The sequence below is a fragment of the Equus caballus genome, chromosome 13, assembly GCF_041296265.1.
Source record: "Equus caballus isolate H_3958 breed thoroughbred chromosome 13, TB-T2T, whole genome shotgun sequence".
Taxonomy (NCBI): Eukaryota; Metazoa; Chordata; class Mammalia; order Perissodactyla; family Equidae; genus Equus; species Equus caballus.
Genome location: NC_091696.1, coordinates 52,348,078 through 52,375,937, shown reverse-complemented (window position 1 = coordinate 52,375,937; position 27,860 = coordinate 52,348,078). Strand labels below are relative to the sequence as shown.

Here is a 27,860-nt window from a genome sequence, read left to right as displayed (position 1 = left end):
CCGCCGGAAGCGCCCGGTGTCCCCGACAAGGCGTCCGGCGCGACCGGAAGCGGCGGAGAGGCCGGGCTGGCCATGGCGAGGGTCGGGCCCGGGAGAGCCAGGGGCTCGCGCCGGGGCCGGGGCCAGCGGCGGCCCCCGACCTGGGAGATCTCAGACTCGGACGCCGAGGACCCCGCCGGCTCGGAAGCCGACTCGGAGGCCGCCGCGAGGGCCCGGGCCCCGGCGAAGGAGCGCGGGGCGGCGGCCCAGGCGCTGCGGCTGCTGCGGCCCGAGCAGGCCGTGCGGCGCCTGGTGGTGCGCGTGGACCCAGGTGCCAGGGCCGAGGGGAGCCCCGGGCCGAGGCGGGGGCGGGGCCTGGGGGGCGCCGGAGCCCGGGCCGTGCTCACTGCGCGCTTGTCCGGCCCAACTGCGGGCGGGGCTGCCGTCGAGGCCGCAGTTGGCCCGGAATCGGCGGCCCTTCCCGCCTGGGGAGCTGGCTTAAGAGACAGACTCGGCCATGTGGCCCGATCTGCACCCTGGGAGCCGGTGTGTTTGTTAATCAGGGTGTTTGTACCGCGCCGGCCAAGCTGTGGGTTTGCTGTCTCCCCCTCCCCGCTAGTGTCTTCACGTAGGGGGAGGAAGGAGTGACAGTTGTCTCTCCCGCCATCCCAGCCATCCTGGAAGATGCTGGCGCCGACATCCTGATGGAGGCCCTGGGCACCCTGGGCTGTGAGTACCAAGTGGAGCCCCAGTGCCCGGCCCGGAGCCTCAGGTGGTGCAGAGTGAAGCCAGACCCTTGCCCCCGCAGTGTGAGTATCCCGGGTTACTGCCACCAGCAGCCCCATGTTCTGGGTTTACAGAGTGCAGCCTGGGTTCGTGTTTTCTGTCTGTGGTTTCACACGAGGCATTGGTCCTGAAAGACAGCAGCTGTGGGGGGGTGTGTTCTCCAGACCAGTAAGCTAGGAACGGGGAACACTGAGCTGGTGACACCCAAGTGGCTCTGCTGGTACGCTGCAGGGCTGGGGTCCAGAGCCTGAACTCAGCTGCATCCTGGGCTGGTCTTGGAGTCAGAACACTGGGCTTCTGTAGCGCAGTCCTGATGGAGCCTCAAAGCTGCTGGGGTGCCCAGACGGAGGCCCTGGAGCATGCGGGGCTGGGGGTGGGCAGCCGTGCCCCTGGATGTCCCCACAGGTGCCTCCTGAGGTGTGGGCTGCAGATGAGCAGGACCTCCTGCTGCTGCTGGAGCCCGAGGAGTTTCTGCAGGGTGTCGTCCAGCTGACCCAGGTACTCACATGGGGGCAGTAGAACTTCTCCACAAATCGTGAGCAGCTGGGTCCCCGGCCACACGCACTCTTTGCCAGTCCATGCTCAAGGAGGGAGGGGCAGGAGAGGGCATGTGGTGGGCTGGGGCGCCTCTGTGGTCAGCAACCACCAGATGTTCTGGGTGAGATGGGGAAAGCCAGCTGGGCTCTTGGCCTGGGAGCAGAGGGGAGCCACTGTTGCTTCTAGAAGCCAGAAGCCAGAATGAGGAGGGTCCTCTGAAAAGCTGAGTCAGAACTCAGAGGTGATAAACTGGTGAAGCTGTGGACTAGGGCTGCGGGTTGCGGTCCACTTGTGACAGCTGACAACACAGCCTCCACCTGGCTGGAGGAGAAATGGGGACTGCTCAGCTGATGATGCCACCAGAGTGGCATTAGCTTAGACCTTCTGCCGGATCCTAGTGTCTCAGGCTCGGCATCTATGGAGCACTTGATGTATGGCAGGCAAATGCCAGGCTAGGGGCAGAGGTGGACCAGGAATGGGGGTGGTTCTCAGTCCAGCTCTTCTAGGAGCCTGGGACCTGCCCATCAGCTTTCGTGGGTTGTCTGTCCCCTTAGCTTTACAGGATGCACAAAGCTGGTTTTTAAAGAGAGCTGGCTGAGCAGAGGGAGTCCACTCCAGTCTCCTCCCAGAACCACTGGGTCATTCTTGGCCTTGTTCCTCTTCTCTCTGGAAACTGGTGGTGGCCTGGCGGCCTGTGGCCCCCGCCTGCCACAGCCCAGAACAACACGCATAGTAACCCTTCTCGGCTTGCAGATCTGTGGCCCAACCTGCTCAGTGCCCTGGGTCCCTCCTGAGAGCCATGCCTGCCCCCACCTGGCTGTCATCGGGCTGGACGCCTACCTGTGGTACTGGTCCCCTAACACCCTTAGCAGGCCTCACTGGGACGGGGGAGTTCGGGGGAAAGGTAAGGGTGGCTTTGAAGACTGCTGTGACAGCTAGCCACCTCCTCCGGGTGGGCTCTAGGGGAAGCAGGAAAACTCAAGGAGGGTGGGACGGACAGGGTGTGGGGAGCTGGAGGGACAGTCATCTCTGCTCAGGTCCCGCCAGCCCAGCACCCAGGAGATGCGGCAACCAAAGAATCCAGCGGTGGCCTGTGCTGAGCCTGCAGTCGGGTGGCCCGAGGTGGAGGAGGTGAGGCTGGTTGGGTTGGGTAAAGTGGTTGGCCTTGACCCAGGCGCTTGGGCTGCTCTCTAAGGCCCAGCAGGGGCTGGGGTTGGTCCCAGGGTCACACACAGGGTTGGTCTCAGCTGGGTGTCCCCCAGGGGAGCTCTCCTCTGAGCCACACCCACAGGCAAGTCTCCTCCTCAGGCCCTGGTGCTCCTACAGCTCTGGGCGAACCTGGACGTGCTGCTGGTGGCCTCCTGGCAGGAGCTGAGTCAGCACGTGTGCGCCTTCACCAAGGCCCTCGCCCAGCGCCCCTTCCGGTGCGTGACCCCCACCCTGGCTGGTGGCTGCAGTGGGAGCGGGGACAGGAGTACGGAAGGCCTCTAAGGGCAGAGAGGGCTGAGAGGTTTGCTGAGCTGGGGGGCTGGGTGCGCAGAAGGGACACCTCCCTACAACCGTGCCCATTTGCAGGCAGCACCGGGAGTCCCAAGCCTTCTCCTTCTGCGTGGCAGGGCGCTGGGCCGCAGGCGAGCAAGTAGCAAGAGATGGCACAGGGCTGCGGGGGGCCTGGCGGCGGCAGATTACACAGTTCAACCGGGTCAGCCCGGCCGTGGCCGAGGCTGTCGTCTCCGCCTTCCCCTCCCCTCGCCTTCTGCAGCAGGTGGGTCCCCAGCCCACTCCCAGCCCCCAGGTATGGAGGCCAGGTCCTCCAGGCCTGCCCTGTTCATCCTCGTGCCTGTCTTAGGCATATGCAGCTTGCAGCACGGAGCAGGAGCGCCTGGCCCTCCTGGCGGACCTCCCCGTGGAGGCGGGTGAGGGTGTGCGGCCCCGGAGGGTGGGGCCTGACCTTTCACGCCGCATCTACCTCTTCTTGACTACCACTGACCCTGACCTCCTGCTGGACCTGGGCTCCTGACAACGCCTCCCGCTGGACAGAACACAACCCACCCTGGGGACTGACCCAAAACCAGGAGGCACCAGGGGAGGGGAGCAGGGAAAGCTCTTGGATAACGGATGAGCAGAAGAGGCAATTCTCACCAGGAAACGCCAAACCAGCTGGAGAATCTGGAGAGTGTGGGGTGGGGTTCGTGTACCCTGGGCTCTGTACACATTAGCCGTGAGACTGGTGGCCAACTGGGATGGTCAGGAAGGGCTGGGGAGTGCCCAAGGTCCTCACTGGGGGGACAAACGCTGGTCACCTGGAGACTTGGGGGTGGCACCTTCAGAGAGAAGCAGTAAGACGAAGTCTCGAGAGAGAGAAGAGAACAAGGCCATCTCCTCTCAAAGGTGTTGCGACACAACCAGACCCGACGGGAGAAAAGCCAGGGCACCTGTGCGCCCGGGAGGGGCTGCTTTAACTCTACTGCCACGTGGGTGCCAGACGCAAACCGAGTTTATTACCGTCACTTCAGTCTCGGAGGGAGGAACGGCAGCTGACAACATGCAAAGCAAGTTAAGAAAGACCCGAGGCTGCCAGCGACGGAAAAGCTGGCCTCCGGCGAGGCCGTCCTCCTCGGCGGCAGCGCACAGCCTCTGGGCCCAGCTGCCCGGGCCCGCAGTCTGAGTCCCCAAGAGCCAGAGCGCTGTGCCCAGGAGGCCCTGCACCTGTCCCAGGAAGCAGATGGACTGGACAGCCTTGGTCTCTGGGTCACAGGGCCTGTCCCAGCCTCGGCGGCAGAGGAACAGCGAAGACAGCTCAGCTCCACTCCTCCCTCTCCTGTTGCCTGGAGGCAGGGGCCGAGACGACTCTGCCCGGCTCTGGTTGCGGCTGCGGAAGGCAGTTTCCACGGAAGATAAGTTAGGTCCGTCGACAGCGCTTCCTCTGGCAGCGCCGGGTCTCAGGGCTGCTGGGACCGGCCGAGGCCTTGGGCGACGGTGCCGGGGACTTGCGGCGGCCACAGCTCATGCTCAGGACCCAGCCCAGCTTGTGGTGCAGCACCTGCTTGAGGCCAGGTGGCAGCGGCAGGCCCTCGAGCGTGTCCCCCGAGTCGGGCCGCAGCTGGCGCAGGCGGTAGCAGCACAGGTACTGCAGGGAGGTGATGCTGGCGCACGAGCGGATCACCTTCATGCTGCTCTTGGCCGCCGTCGAGCACACCATCGGGTAGAACTTCTTATTCTGCAGCTTGGTGGCCGCCACCCCTAGAGAAGGGGCACATCCTCCTAAGGTAACTGAGGACGCCAGGATTCCCACCGGCCCTTGTGCTGTCCAACCCACTGGGGACCCTGGGACCTCAGGCCTCTGCGAGGACAGCCCTTCAGAAGCCTCGGGGTGCTCAGCCCGGGCCCCGTGTGCACTTCCCTCGGGGCCTCGGCAGCAGGTGTGCGGTCTCCATGGGCCGCGGGTGCCCTCACCTATGCACTTCCTGTTCTTGAAGAAGGTCAGCGTGCCATGCCAGGTGTCCAGGTGCACCCCGATGATGGAGCCCTGGCCGAACCTTGAGGAGAAGCTCGTCTTGTCGCCCTTGTGGTGGAGGAGGCCTGGGGGCAGCAGGCTCAGGGTGAGCCCTCCTGCCTCAGGGCCCTGCCCAGCCCTGCCTGCCCTTGGGGCCCCACGCACCCGTGTAGGAGAGGCCCCAGCTGTCCTCGTCCCTGCCGAGCAGGCTGCAGAACGTGTGGTGGTACTTGTCCAGGTCCACGTCTGACGTCCCAATGCCCACCATCTGGGAACAACAGGCGGGCAGAGGGGGCCCGGGGCTAGGGCGCCCAGCAGCTCCCCCCACCCAGCTGGCCACTTACCATGTCGGTGCCGTAGACGGGTGAGGTCATCTTGATCTCCCAGAAGTGCTGGCCCTCCCCCAGCTCCTTGGTGCCCCGGATGGCCGCCGTGCCACAGCTGTACTCCATGTGGAAATTGACCTTCCGATTGTCGCAGCTCAGCAGAGTGGCCGAGGACTTATTCAGGTCGTCCCAGACCCAGTCGAAATCTGTGGGAGCCACAGGCCCAGGCTAGGGCAGCCTCGGAGCCCTGCCGGGCCTCCCCACCCGGCCCAGGAGCTCCCCGCCAGCCCAGGCGGCCTGCGCCAGGTGCTCACACTCATCCTCCTCCCCGCAGCGGCAGTCCTTGCCCCGGTGCGCTGCGTGCAGGCTGCTGCAGAAGGAGGCCTCACTCTGACTGTCACAGTCGCAGAAGGACTCCCCAGTGACGGGCACCGCGCTGGGGATGGACGGCGGCAGGGATGAGTACTCGGGGTCTGAGTCTGAGTCACTGTGCTGGGAGAAAAGGGCAGGCTGTTCCCCCAGCTGGCCCTGTCCCTACCGCCTGCCCCGAGCCCACCACAGGCCAACAGTGGACGTCTCTGATGCCCCAGGGAGGGATCCAGAGGACCGGCCTCCAAGGGCTTCCCTGGGGCCCAAGTGCACAGCCAGCCCACCTTTCTACAGTGACCCTGGACACCTCCTCCTGGCACAGGAACTGGGGAACCTCCTTCCCAAAGGCCTACTGCCCCACTGGCCTCCTGGGAACGGGCGCAAGGGCTTAACCCCATTTCTGCACAGCCAAGAGGGCCCTGGAGGCCCAGCCACTAATGAGCCACCAGGCGGGGCTGCATGCTCAGCCATCCCGTCTCCAGGCAGCTTCCTGATCATGAATACGCTACAGCCCCACTGTGGGGGCTTGAGGCAGGGGCGTCCTGTGGCAGAGGCGAGTCTTGACCCAATGAAGGGGTCAACACCTGTCCTGGGCAGTGGCCCCCTTGTTGTCCATGCAAGGGGTGGCTCTTAACCTGTCACCAAGCCCTGACAAGCCCAGCGCTTCAGGCTTTTGACACAGGAAACCATTCAGTGGGGACCCAGCCATCTGACGAGGGGGCTGGGTTATGGCACCTGACCCAAGCCCAGCAGCCAGACGCCCACGCTGAGATGGCCAGGATCTGGTGACCAGCTGACCCACAGCCCTCCCTGGAGGCCAGCCAGGGATGTGCCCTGGGCACCTAGTCATTCCTGCTCTGAAGCCACACAGGCTCTCCAGACATGCGCCTTGGCTCTGGACCCAAGGCCAAACCGCAAGGGGCTGGGGTTTCACTGCCCGGGGGCCAGAGGGTGCAGACAGCCACTGCGGCTCGGCCCCCACCCTCTTTCCCTCGGTCTCTGGGTGCTCATCTTGCCTCCCTGCCCTCTGCAGACCTGGGGCAGATCCTGCTGCCCTGAGAATAAGGCCCACCCCCACCAGACCCCTGCCCAGGCCCCCTTCCGCCTTCCGCCCCGCCACCTGTCATGTCCACAGTCCCCAGGGAAAAGGGCCCTTTGCCCCTGGATGGTGGCTTTCAGACATCACTCCAAAGAGGCATGGCCAGCCCCTCACTGCACATGCGTCCTCTTCCTTCTCACCGCACCCCGCCTCACGTTGCCCTTCGTCCTCTCCAGCTGCCCCCTCCCCCTAGAACAGACGCTCCTTGGGAAGGGGAAGGGCCTGGACCTCCCTTCTTCCCTGTCACACCAAGGCCCACGCAGAAGCTCCAGGAGTCCGCGGGAGAGCCTGAGCTAAGGGAGCGAGGAGATGGAGCCCCAGTGAGAGACAGACACCAGACAGGAGACGCAGCAGGCTGAAAGCCCCCCGCCAGCATGGAACAGTGGGCCCCCCAAAGCCACGGCAGGCCCACTGCTAGCCACAGGCAACCCCTTCCCACTGAGGCAGGAGCCAGGAGCACAGAGCTGAGCACCACAGGCCCCGAGGTCAAGCTGGGTGGCAACCAGCATGCCAACCCCCGGGACAGGGCACACCCAGCCTCGCTGCAAGCCTTAAGGAGAGCATGACAGCAGAAGAGACAGGTGGGTGTGCTCACCCTTCAAAGGTGTCCAGGGTCACATGCCTGCCCGCCCCGCCCACACACACAAGTACTTCAGGCCCATTAGGTGACGAGACAAGCTGTGAGCGTGTGTCAGACACTGTGTCCCAGCCCCATGATGCCTCTTGCATCCCACAGCAATGAGCCGGCAACGCAAGCACAGACACAGGAGCACAGACTGCTCCAGGCCTCGGGTCAGTGGGAACTGGAGGAGGGGCAGGAACACTGGCCTGAGCAGGGGGGTCAGGAGGCCCCAGGAACGGGCCCAGGACGCTGCCAGTCCAGAGCTGCAGCCCCCAGGCTGGCAGTTCCGCGGGGCTCAGCTACCCTTGAGGGAGGAGAGGCACCCCCCTATCCCCACCCAAGACACTCGGCTAAGCCAGGGTGACAACACCGGGTGGCTGTGACAGAGCAGAGCCAAGTCACCCAAGCATCACCCCTGCAGGGAGCAGCGGGGTGACTCAGGAGAGAGCCAACTTCCCCCCCCAGTCTAAGAGATTCAGAAGCCAACTGAGAGCCGCCCCCGACAGGCACAGAGGCTGTACCGCATCCTGCCCCGCAGGGCTCAGGCTCTGGCTCAAAGCTCTCAGGACATCAGGCAACCGGCAAGGGACAGATAGCTGAGCTGCTCTTCCCACTGCCTCCATGCTGCTGGGTATCCCAGAGCTCAGGAGTCGCTGAGACGGGGAAGGCACAGGAACTTTGGGCTTCAAGAATCAAAGTTCTTTAACATGTAGATACACGAACATAGAGCACATATTTGCGCAGACAGAGGAACAGCCAGAAAGATGCACAGTGGGTTAACAACTACTTTTGGCAACTGGTTGGGCAAATAGAATGGGGACGTTTTTGTTGAACGAACTGACCAAAGAATCAACTGCCACCCTCTTCAGAGGAAAGAGCAGAGACAACCGTGCTGTGTGTCCTGAGGTCCTGTCACCCCGGGGCACGTGGGCCCTGAACCAGGGTGAACAGCCTGTGAGCAGAACGTGCACAGGACAGTGGGCTCGGGGCTGGCGCCTCCTCTGCCCTCAGCAGCATCTTTCTGTCTCACTCCCTGTCCAGGCAACGCCTGCCTCGGGTGTCCCCGCACCTTAGTCCAGCCACGTCCGCCTCACTCACTGGGACCTACCTGCCCATCAGAGTCGTAGCCCCAGCTGGCGGTCCCGGCCAGAGCCATGGGCCGCGCGTCTGTGTCTCGGCGCGCTGCACTCAGCACAAAATGCCACGCTCTGCTGCTCCGGGGGCGCCTGGCCATGGCCGACAGAAACTGGAAGAAAACAGGGTCTGAGCAAAGGAAGGCTTGCAGCACAGCGGAGGGTCTCCCCGCAAGCCCACACTCTGCCCCCGGCCGGCTGTGCCAGACCCACAAAGCTGAGGCCAAACCGGGGCCCAGGGACCTCTCTTCACAAACTTGTACCTCACACCAGGATGCGAGCACCTGGAGGAGAACCAGGTAGAGCGTGTGCAACGCCATCCAGACATCCATGACTCTCCGACCCAGTCTCGGTCCCTCTCCCAGCTCAGTCTCCCGAACCCAGCTGTTTTGCCTGTCCCGCAGCCATCTCAAAACGCCCCTGGCTCCTCCTCCATTGTCGAGTTTGACAAATGGCATCTCCAGCCTCCCAGTTCCTCATGCCAGGCACGCGGCAGTCATCCCGACAGCTTCCTCCTTCCCACCGCTGCCTCACGCTCCCGCACCCGCCACGCCACCTCCAAAACATGTCCTGAACCCATCTCTCCATCCCCACTGCCACCACGCCCTCCCCCCTACACAACTCTCTCCGCTCTGGCTCCTCCCACTTCACTCCCGACCGCCAAGCTTTTCCAAACACAAATGCTAACAACTTAAACAAATCTTAGAAGTCCTCAGGGCTTGCCATTGTTCTTATGATAAAATGCAGAGTCCTCCAAGCCTACCGAGTTCTCCTGCGCCCTTTGCCCGGAACGGCCTTCCCCACCCCTCTATGGCTCTTAGCTCCCACACGCGACTTATAGTGACATGTGCGTTTCTACGATCCTCTCCCGCCTGGCTCCCCCCTGGACCGAACCCCCAGGAGGGCAGGCGCTGCCCCGGTGAGGCCCCGCCAGGCTCGCAGGCCAGCGCGCCAGGGAGGGAACGCAGCGCAGCTTTCGAGGGACGGTAGCGCGCGCCTGCAGACCCAGTTCCCCTCCCGCCGGCAGCGCGGCCACCCCGCTCCCTCACCGCCCGGCCCGGCCGCAGCCACAGCAGGCGGTGCGCGCGGAAGGAGCGGCCCCGAGACGGGCCCCGCCCCGGAGCCGTGCAGCGCGCCCCCAGACCCCGGAGCAGCGGGGCATTTCGAAACGGGCCTCGTACTAATGCCCGTTTCGAGCGCTGCTGCGGGAGTTCCTCCGGGCGCAGCGCGGTGGGCCTACCGCTGCGGGGCAGCCACCGCCCACTGCCCGCTCGGCCTGCAGCGCCGCCGCCGAGCCCAGGCCCTCCCGGCGCCGCCGCCCGCGGGCACAAAGGCGCGGCCGGGCCCCACCGCCCGCAGCTCCCGCAAGGAGCGGCCGTCCCGAGCCGGGCGACGGTGGGGCCCGGGAGGCGCGGACGCGCCCCGCCGCGCTCACCTGCAGCCGCTCCGCCGCCGCCGCGCTGCGCCGGGCCGGCCGTGACCTACTTTCCGCTCCCGAACGAGACGTAAACAATCCCCGCCCCGCGGCCCGCCCCCCGCGCCGCAGTGGCTCCGCCGCGCAGGCGGGCGCGCCCGCTCGGGCCTTCGGCGGGGGCGGCCATGCCGCACAAGCCTCTTGCCGAGAGGCTGCTGGCCCTGTCAGTCCTGACTCGACGTCCCCATTGGTCGATCTCAAGCGCCCGGAGACAAGGCCCGCGCGGCCACTGGACTCGGGGCAGGAAGGGAGGCGGCCCCATAGTCAGGCATTCATACGGAAGTGGGTCCGTCTCCGGTACGCCGTCCGCGCCGGAATCTGCGTGCACCCCCACGTGCGAACTGATTGGTTGAGGGAAGCGCGAGTGGCCTATCAAGAGGGGTCAGTGGGCGGGCTCGCGCTGCTCATTGGTCCGAAGGCTCTTCACTCTGGCCTGAAGGCGGGGGGGGGGGTCGCCGGAGGAAGTGGACGGAAGCCGCGCGGCGCCGCGGGAGGGATGGAGGCGGCCGCGGGTGAGTGTGCGGGACCCGTGGGCAGCGTCGGGTCCGTGCAGCCGAGGGGAGCGGAAAGGGGTCGGCCGGCAGCCGCTCGTCCGGGCTCTGGGCTTTTAGCAGGTCGTCCTCTTAACGATTGCGTTACGGCCGCAGAGGTGCCGTGTGGGTGTGCACGATGCCTTCAGGGGCGAGTCGGCGGTGATGACAGCGCCGCGCGTGCATGTGCCGCGCAGGGGACCGTCGTCCGTGTCTGCAGATAACACAGACCAGTTTTTGATGTGAAAAGCAGAAATACTGCCCCGTTTTATGCCGTGGGTTTTTGATTTGGTGGCCTGGTGATCCGGAAGCTTTGAATCTTAGATTTTAAACAGGACTTCAAAAGAAGTCGTAAGTGCTGAGTTTTAAAGAGAAGAAACTAGGACCTCACACGCCTCTAATTCTCTGTGGAAGTAGTATTCTAGCTTTCTAAGCCTTAGAACTTAGAAACACGGAAGTGTGTGGGACGGAATACACGCAAGTAGGTGTGATCGGATTTGCACAGGTGAGCCAGAATAGGCTCCATAGGCAGTGGTTGGGCACGTTACCTTCTAAAAGACCTACGTCTGGTATCTTGGGCACCAAGCTCTTAGACCGCTTTACTCATCCATCAGTTTATAAATGTAACACTGGAGAAAAACATCTGAAACGGCTTGTTATGATAAGGCCAGACTTACTGCAAAGTGTGAAGATTATCTTCTAGATTGAGCCAGGCTTCTTTTTTAACCAGGGTTGAAAAAATGCACATTAAAAACTCAAAAGGCTGGGGCCGGCGGGGTGGTGCAGCGGTTAAGTTCGAACGTTCCACTTCTCTGGCCCCGGGTTCACGGGTTTGGATCCCAGGTGCGAACATGGCACCACTTGGCTAGCCATGCTGGGATAGGCGTCCCATATATAAAGTAGAGGAAGATGGGCACGGATGTTGGCTCAGGCTCAGTCTTCCTCAAAAAAAATAAAAATAAAAAAAACCTCAGAAGGCCTAATGGGGTATGCAGGAAAAAGCCAAAACACAAGACCTCCCTGTGCCCAGAGGCTTTCCAGAGAGATTCTTTGTATACAAAAATTTACCTATTTGTCTAGTGTATCAAATAATCGCTGTTGGGCGGACTTAGTAAGGAGGCTGTCAGGGGCTTGTCTGTGAACGGGGCCTGAGGTCCTTCTGTGGGCAGCTACTGCTTTCCTTTGCCCCTTGCAGCACAGTCTCCCACAGTAGGCACTGGGTAAATACGTCATTGCTCATCTACTCATAAACTTTGTCACTTTACTTAAGAGTGAAAGGTTCTCGTGATTGACCCCTAAGGATTGCTGTGTGAGAAGTTCACTGCTCCTTCCAGTTACCTGAGCACATCAGGGTCCTTTTTGATGCTCAAGCAGATAAAATTCCCCACTCCCACCAGTGGGGAAAGCAAGTTGTCACTGCTGGGAGATTGGCTGCACAGAACCGCACTAACAGCAGAGGAGAAATCAGGATCCACAGTGGCTTGGTCTTTCCCGTCACCCTGCCCCTCCCCCCCCACAGAAGTGAAATTGACACCTAGCTAGCTTTTGGTAGTAAAGCAATGCAACTAACAACCTTCTAAGTTGCGGCAGGGGTGACCTCGAGCCCAGATGTCAGGGGCTTGGTGTTTGCTGGCAGAGATCTGGATGGGGAGTGTGCCCTTTCCTCGTCACCTTACAAGATGTCCCAGCCCCGGCTGCTGGAAGGAGGCCTGGGAGGAGCACTGTGACGCATTTGTGACAAGGACCTGCCTGAAAGCCAGGGCGGGTGCCCTCCGAGTTCTCCCTAGGGAGGCCTTGGAGGCCTAGCAAGACCAAGAGGTGGGTCAGGAGGAGGGACAGCATTTATGTGTCGTTTGCTGAGCTTCTCCCAAGGGCCCGGGTGTGTGGCGAGGGTGCTGGAGAGAGCAGCTTGTTGGAGCCCAGCGGGAATGGGGATGGTGAGGCCCCCAGGGCGCTGAGGCAGGAACCTGGGGGTATGAGGCTGAGGGCTGTGTGTATGCAGATGGCACACCTGTGGGGTGGCAGTGATTGAGATGGTGAATATTTACTCGGTGTCAATTCGGGCTCATTGGAAGGAAGAGGAGCTGGGGCAGAATGGCTGGCGGCCACAGGGATCCAGAGTTGCTGGGCCCGAGGCCTGCCTGAGGAGCGTGCATCCTGTGGCTGCCCTTTTGTACTTGGGGCTTCTTAAGGCCCGGCCAACACAAGAGCAGGCCTTGAGGTAGCCAGGTGATGCTGGGTCCCCAGAGCTGTAAGTGTCCCTCCTGAGAACTAGAGCCCAGGGCTGCCTTGAGTCCTCTTCTGACCCCAGGGGAGCAGGCTGGGAGCCCACAGATCAGACGTGGGTCCTAGGAGCAGGGGTAGGAGCTCCCCCGGCACGGACATACCACCAGGCTGTGACGATGTTCATCTGCGCCCGTTTCCCATTGGAGTCAGCTGGGAGCTGGCAGTCTCTGGGTCGTTTCACCCATGTGCCTGCCAGCTCACAGGTGTGCAGTCACACATGTGCACACTAGAAAGAGGAGTGGTTTGGGGGCATTGCCTGCCCTAGCAGCCCCACTTCAGATGGGAGCGGGGGCAGCAGCTTTGGAGGAACCAGCAGGTCAGCGGTCAGTGGGGTGAAGGGCAGGTCTCAGGACTCAAATGTGTGAGGTGCTTGGTGACCCTGTGGGGAGTGAGCAGTGAAGAGCATCTGGTGTGAAAGGCCCTCCCTGCTCACCTCCCCTCTTATCCTCCTGACCAGAGCCTGGAAACTTGGCCGGCGTCCGGCACATCATCCTCGTCCTCTCGGGAAAGGGGGGTGTTGGGAAAAGCACCATCTCCACGGAGCTGGCCCTGGCCCTGCGCCACGCGGGCAAAAAGGTGCGACCCCCCCCCTCTTTCCCCTCCTGAGCCACCTCTGCCCCTTGGGGGTGGACACACAGGGCAGCCGGCTGGTTTCTTCCTGCTTGACGGTGTCCCTGCCTTGGGAGGCCCCTATACACCATGTGCATGTCCTGCCTCCCTGCAGGTGGGGATCCTCGACGTGGACCTGTGTGGCCCCAGCATCCCCCGCATGCTCCGGGCACAGGGCAGGGCTGTGCACCAGTGTGACAGTGGCTGGGTGCCTGTCTTTGTGGACCAGGAGCAGAGCATCTCCCTCATGTCCGTGGGCTTCCTGCTGGAGAAGCCGGACGAGGCCGTGGTGTGGAGAGGCCCCAAGAAGAACGGTAATGACCGGGCAGGGGACAGCCTCTTCCCGCGGCCCCCTCCATGTTCAGTTAAAAAGCTGCGTGGGAGCCAGGCCAGCTCTCCTCCCGCCCCGGCCTCCCCACACAGCATGGCCCTCGGGTAAAGCTGGAGCGTCTTCACTTCTAAGCCACTGTCCGCGGCTCCCATGAGCAGTCAGCGCATGCGCGTCCAGCTACCGCGTCCCCACCCCTGGGGCAGACAGGGCTGGGCTGCTCAGACAGGAGGCCACCCATGCTGTGGCGGATGCTGTGGGGGCGCCGAGGCTGGCCTCGGTGCCCTTGCACCAGCAGGTGGCATTAAGCCCGTCTAACTGGCAGTGCGAGGCCACCAGTGGCGAGCAGCAGGCTGGGTTGGGGTCTTCAGCACATGCCAATGGGTGTCCCACCGCAGGTGCCATCTCTCGGCCAAGAGTGCTGGAGGTGCTCAGCCACTCCTGAGAAGGCCACAGCTCACCGTCCTCGGCTAAGGCCTGAGCAGGAGTCTGCAGGGGTGGAGGGGGCCCAGCAGCTGGGGAGAAAGGAGTGCTCCTCGGGGCAGGGATGGCCGCCCTGCTGCGCCACCTGCTCCTCCCGTGCTGGCTGTCCTGCTGTCAGCCGGCCCCGGGGCCTGTGGAGCTGGCTCTGTGCCTGGAGGCTGGTGGAGGCACTGGGCTCAGGGAGCCCCTCACAGGCCCCGGCCTCCCTGGATCTTTGCAGCGCTGATAAAGCAGTTTGTGTCTGACGTGGCCTGGGGACAGCTGGACTATCTGGTTGTGGACACGCCCCCAGGGACCTCTGATGAGCACATGGCCACTGTGGACGCCCTGCGCCCCTATAGCCCCCTGGGGGCCCTCGTGGTCACCACACCACAGGTACTGCACCCTGGGGACGCTTTTCCCTGCTCTTCACACTCATCTTGGCTGAGTTTCCGGGATGCCCACTGGCCAGTCTCGTGTCTTTGCCGGCCTTCAGGCGGTGTCCGTGGGGGACGTGAGGCGGGAGCTGACCTTCTGTAGGAAGACGGGCTTGCGGGTGATCGGGCTCGTGGAGAACATGAGCGGCTTCGTCTGCCCGCACTGCGCGGTGAGTCGTGGGGAGGTGCTGGGCGGATTGCCAGCCTGGGGTGGGGCGGGGCGTGGGTGACTGGGGGGCAAGGATGCTGCCATCCCTGGCCCAGCCCCTCAAGTGTGGAGAGCGAGTCCTGGAGGGACTCCATGCCTCTGTGTCCTAGGAGTGCACCAACGTCTTCTCCAGGGGAGGTGGCGAGGAGCTGGCCAGACATGCTGGAGTCCCCTTCCTAGGTGAGCAGTCAGGGCCACCCCCTCGGGCCTCTGCCCTGGGTGGGCTGACCTGCCTGTGCCCCCAACACCTGAGAGAGAGAAAGATGGCAGAGCCAGTTCCTCTCGTCTGCCTCGAGCTGTGGGTTTCAGCTCATCTCTGAGAAGTTGGTTACCACTAACCAGCCGGAGAGAGCTGCCCTGTTAGGGGAACGCTGGCCCCACCCCAGGCTTTGAGGGGCCCCCACAGCTGAAACGCCTGCTGGGACCCTGGAGGAGCAGAGGGGCAGCTGTGGCTCCGGGAGCGCCTCTGTCAGGGGGCACCGGTGGTCCCTGCCGGCTTGTCTCCAGTGCTCGTCCTGCACCGTCTCCAGCGGGCAGAGCGCGGGAGTGGGGTGCTGCACCTGCTGGGCCGGCTGCCGGCCTTCGAGGTGGAAATGGAGCCCGAGCACCTTCCACGCCTCAGCGGGAGCGCCAGCGGGGTGTCCACTAGATGCAAGCAGTGCCGACAGGCTCCTGAGGGGCAGTGGACATGCCCTCCCGGCCCGGACCTCCTCTCACCGCCTCACCCCTTCCCCGGCCCCTCCCCTCCGGTCTTCACAGGCTCTGTGCCCCTGGACCCCGAGCTCACAAGGAGCCTGGAGGAGGGCCGAGACTTCATCCGGGAGTTCCCCAAGAGCCCTGCGTTTCCCGCCCTCTCCTCCATAGCCCAGAAGATTCTAAACGAGACGCCTGCTCAGCTCCCCTGACCAAGGCGGCCTTGAGCACCTCCTCCTGGCCACGTGGGTTTTAGCTCACACACTCGAGCAGGGGTCCTGGGCGCAGTTCCCAGGACCCACAGAGGCTGGCCCTTGGCTGTCACATGCTCGCGTCTCCCTGCTGGGGCCCTGCCCTCAGAGACATTTCCGGTGCTTGTGCAGCATCTTGGCATCAGAGCTGGTGACCGTGAGTGGCTCTGCCAGGTTGGCCTGGGGGCCCAGGGGACATTGTGGGGTCCAGGTGCCATGGCCTGAGCCCTCTGGTGACATCACATTCACTCTTCACATCTCAGTATTCACACGCCCGACAGGCGGACAGGCTGCCCTTCCCAGCTGTCCCCACATTGTTCACACAGCTGGTGTGTCTGCAGGCTTGCCAGGCCACTGCTGTCCTCAGTGGCCCTGGGTTCTCAGCAGCCTGTGAGTCTGCAAGAGATCATGCTGACAGAGGGGAACACCCTGTGAGGTGCTACACTTGTAACTTCAGAGGAACTCACAATTAAACAGGTCTTACCGCCCTGCTTACGAGTCTGATGTTTCTAGATCTTTCCGCCCTGGCCCCGCTTCTCTGCCGCAGTGGCTGCATCCTAGAGCAGGCAGCGTTCACTCCCTGAGTCCGGGGGCTGGGCCAGTAGTGCCATTGTCAACAGGCCTCCACAGACTCGGGCAGGCCTATCCTTGTGCTGAGTCAGGTAGGAGTTTGTGGAGGAATTTGTGATGGCGAAGAAACGGGTGAGTGGGGACGCCTGGCCCCCAGAGCCAAGTGCCCACCACGTCCCTCCACAGTGTGGAGACCTGGCAGAGCCAAGCGCAAAGAGGATGCATCTGGAACGCAGTGAGAGTCCCGGGGCTCTGTGCTTACCTGCACCCTCTCAGCAGGCCAGGAGGGAAAGCGGTTCCAGGAAGCAGACTGGTGGTGCTGTGTGCCCTCCTTTCCAAGGGGAGAGGTTGGGCTGTCAGCAGAGCCAGGGGTCCAGGATGCAGCCTCAGGTAGCACTCCCCGGGGGAAGGTGGGAAGAGTGATGGCTGCGCCACAGACGGAGGTTTCCTGGAAGGGGGGTGGGTGGGGCTGTGCTGAGGCGGTGGCGTGCGGCAGGGAGCCGTTGAGGGGTTTGGATGGGAACACATGATCCTGGGGAGTGAGGCTCGGCCCCACTCTGGGCCCACTCGGGCCTCCACTGCTAACTACTGGGCCTCTCGGAGCAGCGGCCACCATAGCTCGGCTCTGGCTTCCGATGACCAGGCTGCCTCTGAGGACACTGCCCAAAGAGGAGGGCCAGGACCAGGACAATGAGGTTCTGGAAGGACCTGAGTAAGTGCCCGCCACTCCTCAGGTCAGGGCTGGTGTCCCAGGAGGGCCCAGAGGTCGGGGGACGTGGAGAGAGTCCAGGCACAGGAAGGGGACGGACTGCGAAGGGCACACAGCATGGAGGGCATGGCGGGGTGGACCGCAGCAAGCCGGGGCCAGCGCTTCCCTCCCCTCCCCCGAGTGTTATCCCTGTGGTCGCACGTTGTGTTTATTAGACTGCTTTAATTGATGACAGATGGGGAGGGCTGTGCCCGCCCGCCCACCCCCCACCGTCCTGGTCAGGTCCTCAGGGACCAGGCTGGTGCCCACAGGTCCTGAGCCTGCACCAACAAAGCCCCAGAACTGTGTGTCCCCTGGAGGAGGGACCCCAGCAAGTGTGCAGTATGGGGCCTGGCCCCCGAAAGCTGAGGGGCCATGTGCCCGCAGGCTCCGGTGATGCTGAGGGCCCGTTCTGACCCCAGGGCGGTGTCCGGCCGGGCAAGCCTCAGGTCAGCAGTGAGCAAAGTGGGCCTCGCTGATGTCCCGCAGATCGAGGCCCAAGACGCCAGGAGGGCTGGCACAGGTGATGTTGTTGTAGTTGTACACGGCGGGCTGGCAGTCATCCCCCTCCACCACGGCCTGGACGAAGCGTGGCACGACGGTGGGGTGCTGCAGGGCGAAGGCCCTCAGGGCCTGGAGGGGGCAGCTGCAGTCCCAGGGGTTGCCCTCGAGCCACAGGCGCTCCAGGCTAGGGGGCTGCGGCACGAAAGTCCGTAGGGAGTTGTTCCTGAGGCTGAGGTAATGCAGCCGCCCCAGCTGCGAGAGGACCCCCTCGGGCAGGGCCTCCAGGTGGTTGTGCGACACGTCCAGCCAGAAGGCGCGCTGCAGGGGCCCCAGGGCATCCGCCGACAGTGCCGACAGCCGGTTGCGGGCGAGGAGCAGGTACTCCAGCTTGCCGAGGCCGTGGAAGAGCCGGCCGGGCAGGTGCGTGAGCTGGTTGGAGGTGAGGTCCAGCTCGAGGAGCTCCCCGAGCCCCCACAGGCTCTGCTCCTCCACGGCCACGATGCCGCTGTCCTTGAGGAAGAGCCGGCGCAGCCCCGAGAGGCCGGCGAAGGCGTGCGGGCGGAGGCGGCCCAGGCAGCTGCCCTCCAGGTGCAGACTGTGCAGCTTGCCCAGGCCCTGGAACACCTGCTCTGGAAGGTTCCGCAGACAGTTGCCAGAGAGGTTCATGACAGCCACGTTGAAGAGGCCGAGGAAGGCGCCCGGCCTGACCTCCTGGATCTGGTTGTTGTTGAGTGTGAGCACCTCCAGCTGGCCCAGGCCCTCGAAGGCCTTCTCCGGCAGCTGCCGGATGCGGTTGTGGCCGAGCTGCAGCTCCTCCAGGAAGTGCAGGTCCTTGAAGGTCCGGGGCCGCAGGCCGGCGATGGCGTTGTGCGACAGGCGCAGCACGTGCAGGCCCAGCAGGCCCGGGAAGGTGTCCTCCAGGAGGCTGCCCACGCGGTTGTGCGACAGGTCCAGCCAGCGCAGCGCCTTCATGCCCAGGAAGGCGCCGGGGGCCACGGCGGCGATGAGGTTGTGGTCCAGGTAGAGCTTCTGGAGCTTGGGCAGCTTGACGAAGACGTTGGCCTTGACGCTCCTCAGGGCGTTCCTGCTCAGGTCCAGCTCCCGCAGCTCGGCAAGGCCGCAGAAGAGCGCGGGCTGCAGGTAGGCCAGCTTGTTGCCTGCCAGTACCAGCTCCCGGAGGTTGGCCAGGCCCTGGAAGGCCGTGTCGGGGAGCACGGCCAGGCTGTTCCAGCCGAGGTTGAGGTTCCAGAGGTTGCTCAGACCCTGGAAGAGGCCCTCGTCCACCCTGCTGAGGAGGTTGTTGTTGAGGCCGAGCGAGGCCAGGCCCGGCGTGTGCAGGAAGGTGCGGGCCGCCAGGCTGCGCAGCTGGTTCCGCTCCAGGTGCAGGTGGTACAGGTTCTGCAGGCCCAGCAGTGCCTGGGGCTCCAGGCCGGCCAGCCAGCTGCCCTGCAGGTTGAGAAAGCCCAGGCCTGAGAGGTTCTGGAAGGCCGCCGCGGGGACAGAGGAGAAGTTGTTGCCATCCAGCCACAGGGCCCTGGTGCCAGCTGGGATGCCATCCGGCAGCCGCGTGAGGTTCCGGGAGCTGCAGAAGACGCCCAGCTCGTCCGTGTAGTCGTCGTGGCCACAGGTGCAGACGGCCGGGCACTGCAGGCCCTCAGCGTCCCCCGGTCCTCCGGGCTCTGCGGCCTCCAGGCCACAGGGGCCCCGTGCCGCCCAGGAGACCAGCAGCACCACCAGGGCCAGGCCTCCTGTGGGAGAGGGGTGTGGGGGGGTGGCACTGAGGGCGGATGTGAGCCCTGGGGTAAGACCTGGAGCCTGCCAGGCCTCAGCCCACACCCGGGGCCGCCGTGGAGCTTAGCCCCGGACGCAGCCCGTGCCTGTAAGAGGGGTGCTGTTGACCAGCCTGGAGAAAGGGCCGAGCTGACAGTCGCAGTCAGCCCACTCAAATAGGACATCTTCTGGCTCAAAACGGACTGTCCTTTCCACCCCGCAGGACCGATGGGGTGGCAACGCCTGTTCCAGAGAAAACTGAGGGAGGCGCACCTGGTGATTAGGCCATGTGGCTGTCCGTGTCCCCAGGGTGGACACTTGAGCTGGGCCAGGCTGCCAGGCGAGCCTGGAGGAAGATGTAAGTGAGGGAATGAACGTCTGGAGTGGGCCTGGGTGGGTACGTCCTCAGAGCCCATGGGGGCTGGACAGCGAGCTGGGCACCCACTGCCCCGATTAGGCCCTCAGATTAGGGGGCACTCACCCGCCGGCTCCCTGGCATGGGCAGGCTGCACCCAGGGACTTGGCTCAGAAATCCCAGCACTGGGGTGGGGAAAGGAACACGCAGGCCTCGGGGACACGAGACCCTAGACCATTGACCCACCAGGGGTCAGGCTGTGCCTCAGGACAAAGGGCACCAGGCTCCCCAGCAACAATGTCCCAAAACCTCCGCTGGGCACTGGCTGCCCACCGCATCAGGCCCGTCCCTGCTCTGGGAGAGCGCAGGATCCTGGGGTGGGGGCACAGGCAGTGCCGGAGGGTGCCTCACAGCCTGCTGGGTGGGGCGAGGCCTCTTGAGGGGACAGGGGAGCAGGCCCTGGCCCAGCAGAGCGTCCAGGGTGAGGCCCCGGGGGGAGAGGTGTGAGGAGACGCCCGCCCTGCCTTCTCCTCGCCCTTCCGCCCCTGCACTCCCATCCTGGGCCCTCGGGAAGGAGAGGAGGCGAGAAGAAGTAGTGGAGATCCTCTGGGGCTAGGTGCAGCTGTGGCCCCCAAAACCCCCAGCAGCGATATCCTCCCAATGGGCTCTCAGAGTCCCCCAGCCCACCCCTTGCTGAGCCTCCCCTGGGGGCTGCCCCTTCCCCAGCAGGCTTGGGCACAGGGTTGGCCACCCCCAGAGCCACTGGCCAGAGCACTCAGGGCCTCACCTCTCCTCAGGGCCATCCCGCGTGCAGAGCAGGCCGCAGGCAGGCAGCGAGCAGGGTGCATCTGCCGGGGCCGGCTGCTCCTGCCCTCTGGATTTCTCCACCGCTGGGGCAGCCAGCGCCCTGTCACCGGCCAGCCCAGCTCTGCTGGCCCGGGCTCCGTTAACCCCCTCGTGCCGGGCGGCCAGCATCAGCACCAAGGGCCTGTGGTGCAGACAGCCTGGGAGAAGCTGGGGGGCTGCTTGTGCCCTGAAGCCGCCGTCCAGTTCCATGGGGGGCCGTGGTGCAGCTCTGAGGGCCAAGGGTCCTGTCCCCCACCCCCTGTCCTCCTGATCCCACCCCCATCTCCCTGCAGGACTGGGCTGGGCAGAGCTGGGGCAGCAGGCAGGTGAGAGCCAGGGTGTCCCTGGGGCAGCCTGTGAGAGGCTGGTGCTCAGGACAGGTTGAGGGATCCAGGAGAGGAGGCCCCTGTGCTCGGCTGGCCGTCTGCCCATGGGTGGGGGCCCTGGGACAGCTCCTGGGGTCCTCGCACACAGCCAAAGGCCATGTGGGGGTTAAGCAAGAGCCACCATATTTCCCAGTGGGCCTGCCCCTCTGCCTTGGCACGGTGACCACCCCTCTCCCCCTCCCCATTTCCTGACAGTCTGGGCGGGGTCCCACTCAGGCTCCCCAGGGCTTCTCCTGTGACCTCAGGGTGAGCTGGTGTCTGGCCCTGCCCCTCCCCCGGCCTCTCTTCTAGGAACACCTGGCAGGGCCCCGGCGGCCCTGTGTTTGTCTCCCTGGCGCCGCCCTCCCAGGGAGAAGGTGGGGGATGGCCTGGCTCAGGGCCCCCATACTGTCCTCCAGGGCTCCTGTGGGGGTACAGCCACCCTGTTCTGTGCACAGGCCACTGGGACTGTGCCCAGGGCCTTGCCTGGCCTGAGGTCAGCCCCGGGTCAGGCAGGGAAGAAGGCTACCAGCTGGAGTGGCCTCGAGTGAGGGTAGCCCGGTGCACCCTCGCCCCCAGCCCCTGGCTCTGCTCTTCCTGCTCCGACTACGTCCCCTCCAGGAGCTGGCAGGTGCAGTGCGGCCCTCCAGCGCTCCCCTCCCTCCTCTCCCCAGGACCCATCCTCTGGCTGTCAGCTGTGCCTGCCCCCTAGTCCCTCTGCTCTGCCTGGGGCGGTGGGCTTGTGCTCAAGAGGGACTGGGAGGGGCTGGAAGGGGCAACACCAGGTCTGGGGAGGGCGAGGCTCCTTGAGGGTTGGGGGACTCTCAAAGGGAGAAGGCAGGGCTGCATCCTGGGGGCGTGGACGGTGGGGAAGGGAAGCAGGAAGGTGGGCTGGTGCTGGCCGCACCCCCTCCCCTCCCCCGAGGGGTCCAAAAGCTCTGCTCTGGCTGTCTGTGGCCTGGCCACTTGCTGGGCCCAGGAGAGGCTGGGGGCCCGGCCATGGAGACCCCTCTGGAGCTCCCGGGCCTGAGGCATTGTGGGAGGGAGGCAGCTTTATCTCTATCCCTTTATTGAGCTTTGATTTTTTCCCAGGTCATTTCTCAGCTTCTCTTCTGAGAAATTATAGATCCACAGGGAGAAAGTCCACACCCAGAAAATTACACAGTAAACATACATTTACACAGTAGAAAGTGTGGACTCAGCAAGAGCTCCGGCGCCAGCCAGGCCTCTTCTCCAGAAAGTTCCCTGCATGGAGGGCCCTCTCTGCCTGACTGGAGGCCGTGAGGGCTGAGGTGGGAGCACGGGCACGCGGACTGGGACGGGAGAGTCAGCATCCGGGGTTCACGTCTGGACGGGAGGACGGGAGACTTCCTGTGAATCCCAGTGGATCTTGGGGGGGGACCCGCATCAGGATTTGGGCCACGGGCCTGGGTATTCTCAAACCTTTCTTGATCTTACAATAATGTCAGTGTGCAGCCTGCTCAGTTCTAGAAAGAATGCCTCTGTCCCTGCCCCCGGGCCACCTCTGGTCCCTGCTCCCCCAGAGGGGCCTGTCCTGAGTCTCAAGCTGCTCACTGCCCGGGCCCCTCCTCCTGGGTGACTGCCCGAGGGTCTCCCCGAGGACTCTGGTGTAGTTCGCCTGTTTAGATCTTCGCGTAAGCGGGGGCTCACAGAAGCACTCCATCTGGCTGCTTGTGTGATGTGTGATTCAGCCAAGTCCTAGATGCAGTCAGAAATGTCATGGGATGTGCTCATCCATCTGCTGCTGACAGACACTGAGTTCACTTCCTGCTGCTACGTGAGCCTTTGGGTCCGGGTCTCCTGGGGCACTGGGCGTGCCTTCTGTTGGTCCTAAATAGAATCACTGGGACCAGGGTGTGTGTCTTCTTGGCAGGTGAGGCCAACCCTCCCTGAGTGTCAGGGGGTCACTCCCTCCTGGGGCCAATGGGGGTGCCCTTGATGCCACAGCCCACCCTGTCTCCTCTTGCCCCCCAGTGGGAGAGGCCAGTGGCTTTTACTGTTCCAAGTTTCCTCAGTCACCAATGCAACAGCGGCTTTCAGAGACTCGCTGGCCAGTAGGTCGTCCTGCCTGGTGAAATGCATCTAAGTCTCCTACCGATTTTCTATTTGTCAGTCTGATTTATAAGACGTTTAAAAAAAATCATATCCTGGTCACAAGCCCTCTCTCAGGTGCGTGTGGCCAGTGTTTTCTCCTGCTCTGTGGTTTGTCTTTCCAGTCTCTTTGTGAAGATTCTGGTGAGAGTTCTTAATTTTAATGTGGTCTCATAGATGTTCCTTAAATGTTACATCTTGAACTTGATTCCTCAAATACCAACAATAAAGATGGAAAAATTCCACCAGTTTTTTTAATGTAGGTCAATTTATGCAGCCCGTCGTGGTTTCCAGTCCTGTTCGGCAGATGCGCTTGCGTGTCTCCTCCTGAACCATCCTGCAAACAGTTGTTGCTCCCCTTTCACCTCGACCCCTGCGCGCCCCGTTCTCCCTCACCCACTTCTGCGAGTGTGAGCTGGAACTCAACCTGGATTCTTCTCAACGGGTTACGATTGCCCCCCGCCGTTCGGGGCGCCGGCTCCCCTGCCCTCCCTGCTCTCAGCACCGCCTCTGCGGGACTCCGGGTCCAGATCAGCCGTGGCCCTTCCTGGGCTTGTGGCCTCGCTCACGCTCCACCTGAACCGTGGAGGCTGTTCGGTAAGTTGAGGCAACTGGTAGAGCACGTCCTCCCCTCGTCCTCTCCTCCAGGAGCATCGTGCTCCTCGTGGTCCTCTGTTTCCTTAGACGCTGGGAGCAGCTTGTCGAATGTCTAAAACAAAGTCAGACAGCCGGCTGTGGGCTGAGTTGTTGCCATCTGTGGAGAACCTACCTCTTCACGATGCTGAGTCTCCCCGTCTGTGGACGGGGTGCAATTCCTCCTTCCGTTTAGGGCTGCTTTGGTTTCTCTGGTGTTTTTGTAGATTCCTATGTTATGGTCTTGCATATATTTTTTAGATTTTTTCCTAAATGGTTGTTACTTTTTGATACTGTTATAAATGTTATCTTTTTTCTCCTTAACTTCATTTTCTCTTTGTCTAGGCTGAAATTTTTTTCAGAAGTATTGGCTAATTAGTTATTAGTATAGTGTTATAAAGTATTAACCCATGTGACTTTACCCAACAATTCTTTTTCTAAAGCAGCTTTATTGATATGTAATTCGCACACCATAAATTCACCTGTGGTAAGTATATGATTCAGTGATTCTTAGTAAATCTGCAGACTTGTGCAGCCAGACCCGCAATCCAGTTTTAGAACATTCCCATACAACGTGGGCGTTTCTGTCTCCCCTCTTTCACCGAGCGTAATGTTTTCAGGGCTCATCCACCTGGTAGCACGTGTTAGTACTTCATTCCTTGTTAAGCTGAGTAGTTCCCGTGGTCTGGATTTGACATGTTGCGTTTACCCATCGCCAGCTGATGGATGTTTGGCGCTTCCATCGGGGTTACTGTGAGTGATGTAGCCGTGAAGATTTGGATGAGCCTTCTCGTGTGGACGTGTTTCATTCCTCTTAGGAGTGGAATTGCTGGCTCATATAGTATTTGTGTCTAGCTTTTTAAAAAACTGTTTTCCAAAGTGGTTGTATCATTTTACAAAGTAGGAGAATTCCACTTGTTCCACATCCTCGCCAATGTTTGGTACGGTCGCTTTATTTCACTTTTGGCTATGCTGATTTTGTGTTTCTCTGAGGGTCATGCTGAGGACCTTTTCAAGTTTATTGGCCATTCTTATGTCTTCTTTAGTGACATATCTGTTCAAGTCTTTTGCCTATTTGTTTTCTTACTGAGTTCTAAGACTTTATATATTATGGATTATCAGATATAACATTTTCAGATATTTTCCCCAGTCTGTGGCTTGTCTCATTTTTTAAATGTTGTCTTTTGAAGTGCAAAAGTTTATTTTAATGAAGTCCAACTTACTAGTTTTCTTTTATGGTTCATGCTTTTGGTGTGGTGTCTAAGACTCTTTGCCTAACCCAAGATCACAAAGATCTTCTAATCAAGGAATATAGAATATCTTTTCGTTTACTTAGATGTTCAATTTTTTTTTAAGTATACTTTTTGGTGAGGAAGTTGGCCCTGAGCTAACATCTGTTGCCAATCTTCCTCTTTTTTTTCCTCTCCCCAAAGACCCAGTACATAGTTGTGTATCCTAGTTGTACGTCATTCTGGCTCTTCTGTGTGGGATGCCACCATGGCATGGCTTGATGAGCAGTGTATAGTTTGCACCACCTGAAATGGTGAACCCTGGGTCACCAAAGCAGAGCACCCAAACTTAACCACTCAGCCATGGCGCCAGCCCCTCCATCTTTTTTGATTTCTCTTAGCAATTTTTGTAGTTTTCAGAGTATAAATCTTGTACTTTTTTGATGCTATTGTGAATGGAATTGTTTTCTTTTTTTCCTTTGAGGAAGATTAGCCCTGAGCTAACATCTGCTGCCAATCCTCCTCTTTTTGCTGAGGAAGACTGGCCCTGAGCTAACATCCGTGCCCATCTTCCTCCACCTTAGGGCCAGCCCAGTGGCGCAGCAGTTAAGTTCGCACGTTCCGCTTCAGTGGCTTGGGGTTCGCCGGTTCGGATCCCAGGTGCGGACATGGCACTGCTTGGCAAGCCATGCTGTGGTAGGTGTCCCACATATAAAGTAGAGGAGGATGGGCACAGATGTTACCTCAGGGCCAGTCTTCCTCAGCAAAAAAAAGAGGAGAATTGGCAGCAGATTTTAGCACAGGGCTAATCTTCCTCAAAAAAAAGATCTTCCACTTTATATGTGGGACACCTGCCACAACATGGCTTGCCATGTCCACATCCGGGATCCGAACTGGTGAACCCCCAGCCACCAAAGCGATAAGTGCGAACTTAACTGCTGCACCACCGGGCCGGCCCCTGGAATTGTTTTCTTAATTTCATTTTCAGATTGTTATTAGTATGTAGAAACGCAGTGGATTTTTCTTATTAATCTTGTATCCCAGGACCTTGATAAACTCATTAGTTCCAGGTGTCTGTGTGGTCTGGATTCTGTAGGATTAGCTACATAGAGGATCGTATCATCTGTGAATAAGGACATTTTCACTTCTTCCTCTCCAGTGTGTGTACTACCTTTTTCTTTTTCTTTCCTTTTTTTGTGCTTTCTGCACGTCTAGTACAATGCTGAGTAGAAGTGGCAAGAGCAGACATCCTTGCCTTGTTCCTGACTTTAGGGGGAGGCATTTGGCTGTTCACCATGAATCATGATGCTAGCTGATGTTTTCCATAGATGCTGTGACAGGCAGAATAATGCTCCCAACCAAAGATGTCCATGTCCTTATCCCTGGAATTGTCAATGCCAGGTTATCTGGCAGAGGGGACTGAGGTTGCTAATTGGCTAACCTTATGATATTGAGATTAATGTGGATTTTCCAGGGGGACTGAGGTAGGTGTGAGACAGCAAGTGAAGGACTCAAACCACAGTTGCTGGCTTTTGAAGATGGAGGTAGGCGGTCAGGAGCCAAGGTCTGTGGGCGCCTCTAGCAGTAGGAAAGGGCAAGGAAACAGATTCCCCCACCCGCCCCCCCCGGAGCCTCCAGCAGGAACCAGCCAGTGAGACTCAGGCCAGACTTCTGACTTCCACAACTGTTGGATGATAAATTCATGTTGTTTTAAATCGCTGTGTGCTGATTTCATACAGCAGCATCCAGAAATTACCACAGAGGTTATCAGCTTGAGGAACCTCCCTCCTATTCCTAGTTTGTTGACATTTTTTATCGTGAATGAGTGTTGGATTTTTTCAAATGTTTTTCGGCATCCATTGAGCTGATCTTGTGGATTTTGTCCTTTATTCTGTGGTCTATTACTATAATTAACTTTTGGATGTTTAACCTTGTATTCCTGTAATAAATCCCACATGGTCATGGTGTATGATGTTGCTGTATTTGGGTTGCTAATTTTGTTAAGGATTTTACATCTGCATTCATGAGAGACAGTGATCTCTAGTTTTCTTTTTCTGTGATGTCTTTCTCTGGCTTTGGTATCAGGATAACACTAGCTTTGTAGAATGAGTTGGGAAGTGTTCCCTCCTGTATTTTCTGAAAGCTTTTGTGAGTGATTGGTGTTACGGATAGAATGCACTAGTCAAGCCATGTGGGCCTGGGCTTTCCTTTGCATAAAGACTTAAGACTTTTTATTAATTCAGTTTCTTGTTATAGGTCTATTCTGATTTCCTGTTTCCTTTTGAGTCAATTTAAGTGATTTGTATCTTTTAGGAATTTGTCCATTTCATCTAAGTTATCTCATTTGTTGGTATAGAGTTTTCCTAGTGTCCCTTATAAGTCCCTTCTATTTCTATAGGGGTGGTAGTGATGTCTCTTCCTTCATTTATAACTAAGGGTTTGTCAATTGTGTTGATCTTTTCAAAGAACTAACTTTTGGTTTTTCTGTTTTCTGTTTCACTGATTTTCTCTCTAATCTTTATTCTTTCTTTCCTTCTCCTTCCTCTGGGTTTGTTTCATTTTCTCTTTTCTTTAGTTTCTTTATAAGCCTAGGTTTTTTATTTGAGGCCTGTCTCCTTTTCTCATACAGATGTTTTAAAGCTATAAATTTCCCTCTAGCACTGCTTTAGCTGCATCTCACAAATTTTGTTATGGTGTGTTTTCATTTTCACTCTTTTTGACCCACATGCTATTTTGAAATGTGGTTAACTTCCAAATATTTCAGATTTTTCCAGACTTCATTCTGTTGTAGATATCTAATTCCACTGAAGTTAGAGGACATACTTTGTATAATTTCAGTCTTTTAAAATTTATTGTGACTTGTTTTGTGGCCTAAGATATGGGGTATCCTGGAGAATGTTCCGTGAGCACCTGAAAAGAATATTGGTGGAATGTCCTATAAATAGGTAGCTTCAGTTGAGTGACAGTGTTCAATCTTCTATGTCCTTGCTGATGTTCCATCTAGTTCTATCAGTTATCAAATGGAATATTAAAATCTCTGATTATTGGTGAATTACCTATTTTTCTCTTCAATTTCTCAAATTCTTTTTCCCCATTGACTGCT

The 27,860-nt window shown here is 60.1% G+C and overlaps 4 protein-coding genes across 14 annotated transcripts; 2 read left to right on the top strand and 2 right to left on the bottom strand.

The window, feature by feature from the left end:
- Positions 1-72: 72 nt before the first annotated feature.
- On the top strand, positions 73-9,109 carry EME2 (essential meiotic structure-specific endonuclease subunit 2). The gene is made up of 8 exons (XM_023616644.2): positions 73-310; positions 652-788; positions 1,171-1,263; positions 2,056-2,147; positions 2,340-2,433; positions 2,611-2,726; positions 2,878-3,067; positions 3,152-9,109. Exons 1-8 carry the CDS (start codon positions 73-75, stop codon positions 3,320-3,322), a joined length of 1,131 nt encoding a protein of 376 aa, XP_023472412.2. The 3' UTR covers positions 3,323-9,109.
- On the bottom strand, positions 3,782-10,024 carry SPSB3 (splA/ryanodine receptor domain and SOCS box containing 3). The gene is made up of 7 exons (XM_023616645.2): positions 9,783-10,024; positions 8,323-8,460; positions 5,439-5,616; positions 5,143-5,330; positions 4,964-5,066; positions 4,759-4,884; positions 3,782-4,545 (listed from the first exon to the last, which is right to left on the bottom strand). Exons 2-7 carry the CDS (start codon positions 8,446-8,448, stop codon positions 4,205-4,207), a joined length of 1,062 nt encoding a protein of 353 aa, XP_023472413.1. The 5' UTR covers positions 8,449-8,460; positions 9,783-10,024; the 3' UTR covers positions 3,782-4,204.
- Positions 9,879-16,116, top strand: NUBP2 (NUBP iron-sulfur cluster assembly factor 2, cytosolic). Of its 11 annotated transcripts, none has more exons than XM_023616643.2 (8): positions 10,092-10,333; positions 11,988-12,169; positions 13,095-13,213; positions 13,362-13,560; positions 14,278-14,432; positions 14,533-14,643; positions 14,792-14,861; positions 15,441-16,116. In XM_023616643.2, the coding sequence occupies exons 4-8, from the start codon at positions 13,407-13,409 to the stop codon at positions 15,584-15,586; spliced, it is 636 nt and encodes a 211-aa protein (XP_023472411.1). In that variant the 5' UTR covers positions 10,092-10,333; positions 11,988-12,169; positions 13,095-13,213; positions 13,362-13,406; the 3' UTR covers positions 15,587-16,116. The 11 variants fall into 11 exon arrangements, with proteins under 11 accessions (XP_023472408.1, XP_070088609.1, XP_070088608.1 ...); XM_070232512.1 differs by having other exon boundaries at positions 10,257-10,333; positions 11,942-12,169; XM_070232513.1 differs by having other exon boundaries at positions 10,263-10,333; positions 11,933-12,169.
- Positions 16,117-17,106: 990 nt separating this feature from the next.
- On the bottom strand, positions 17,107-21,103 carry IGFALS (insulin like growth factor binding protein acid labile subunit). The gene is made up of 2 exons (XM_023616639.2): positions 20,360-21,103; positions 17,107-19,195 (listed from the first exon to the last, which is right to left on the bottom strand). Exons 1-2 carry the CDS (start codon positions 20,418-20,420, stop codon positions 17,394-17,396), a joined length of 1,863 nt encoding a protein of 620 aa, XP_023472407.2. The 5' UTR covers positions 20,421-21,103; the 3' UTR covers positions 17,107-17,393.
- Between the last annotated feature and the right edge of the window lie 6,757 nt (positions 21,104-27,860).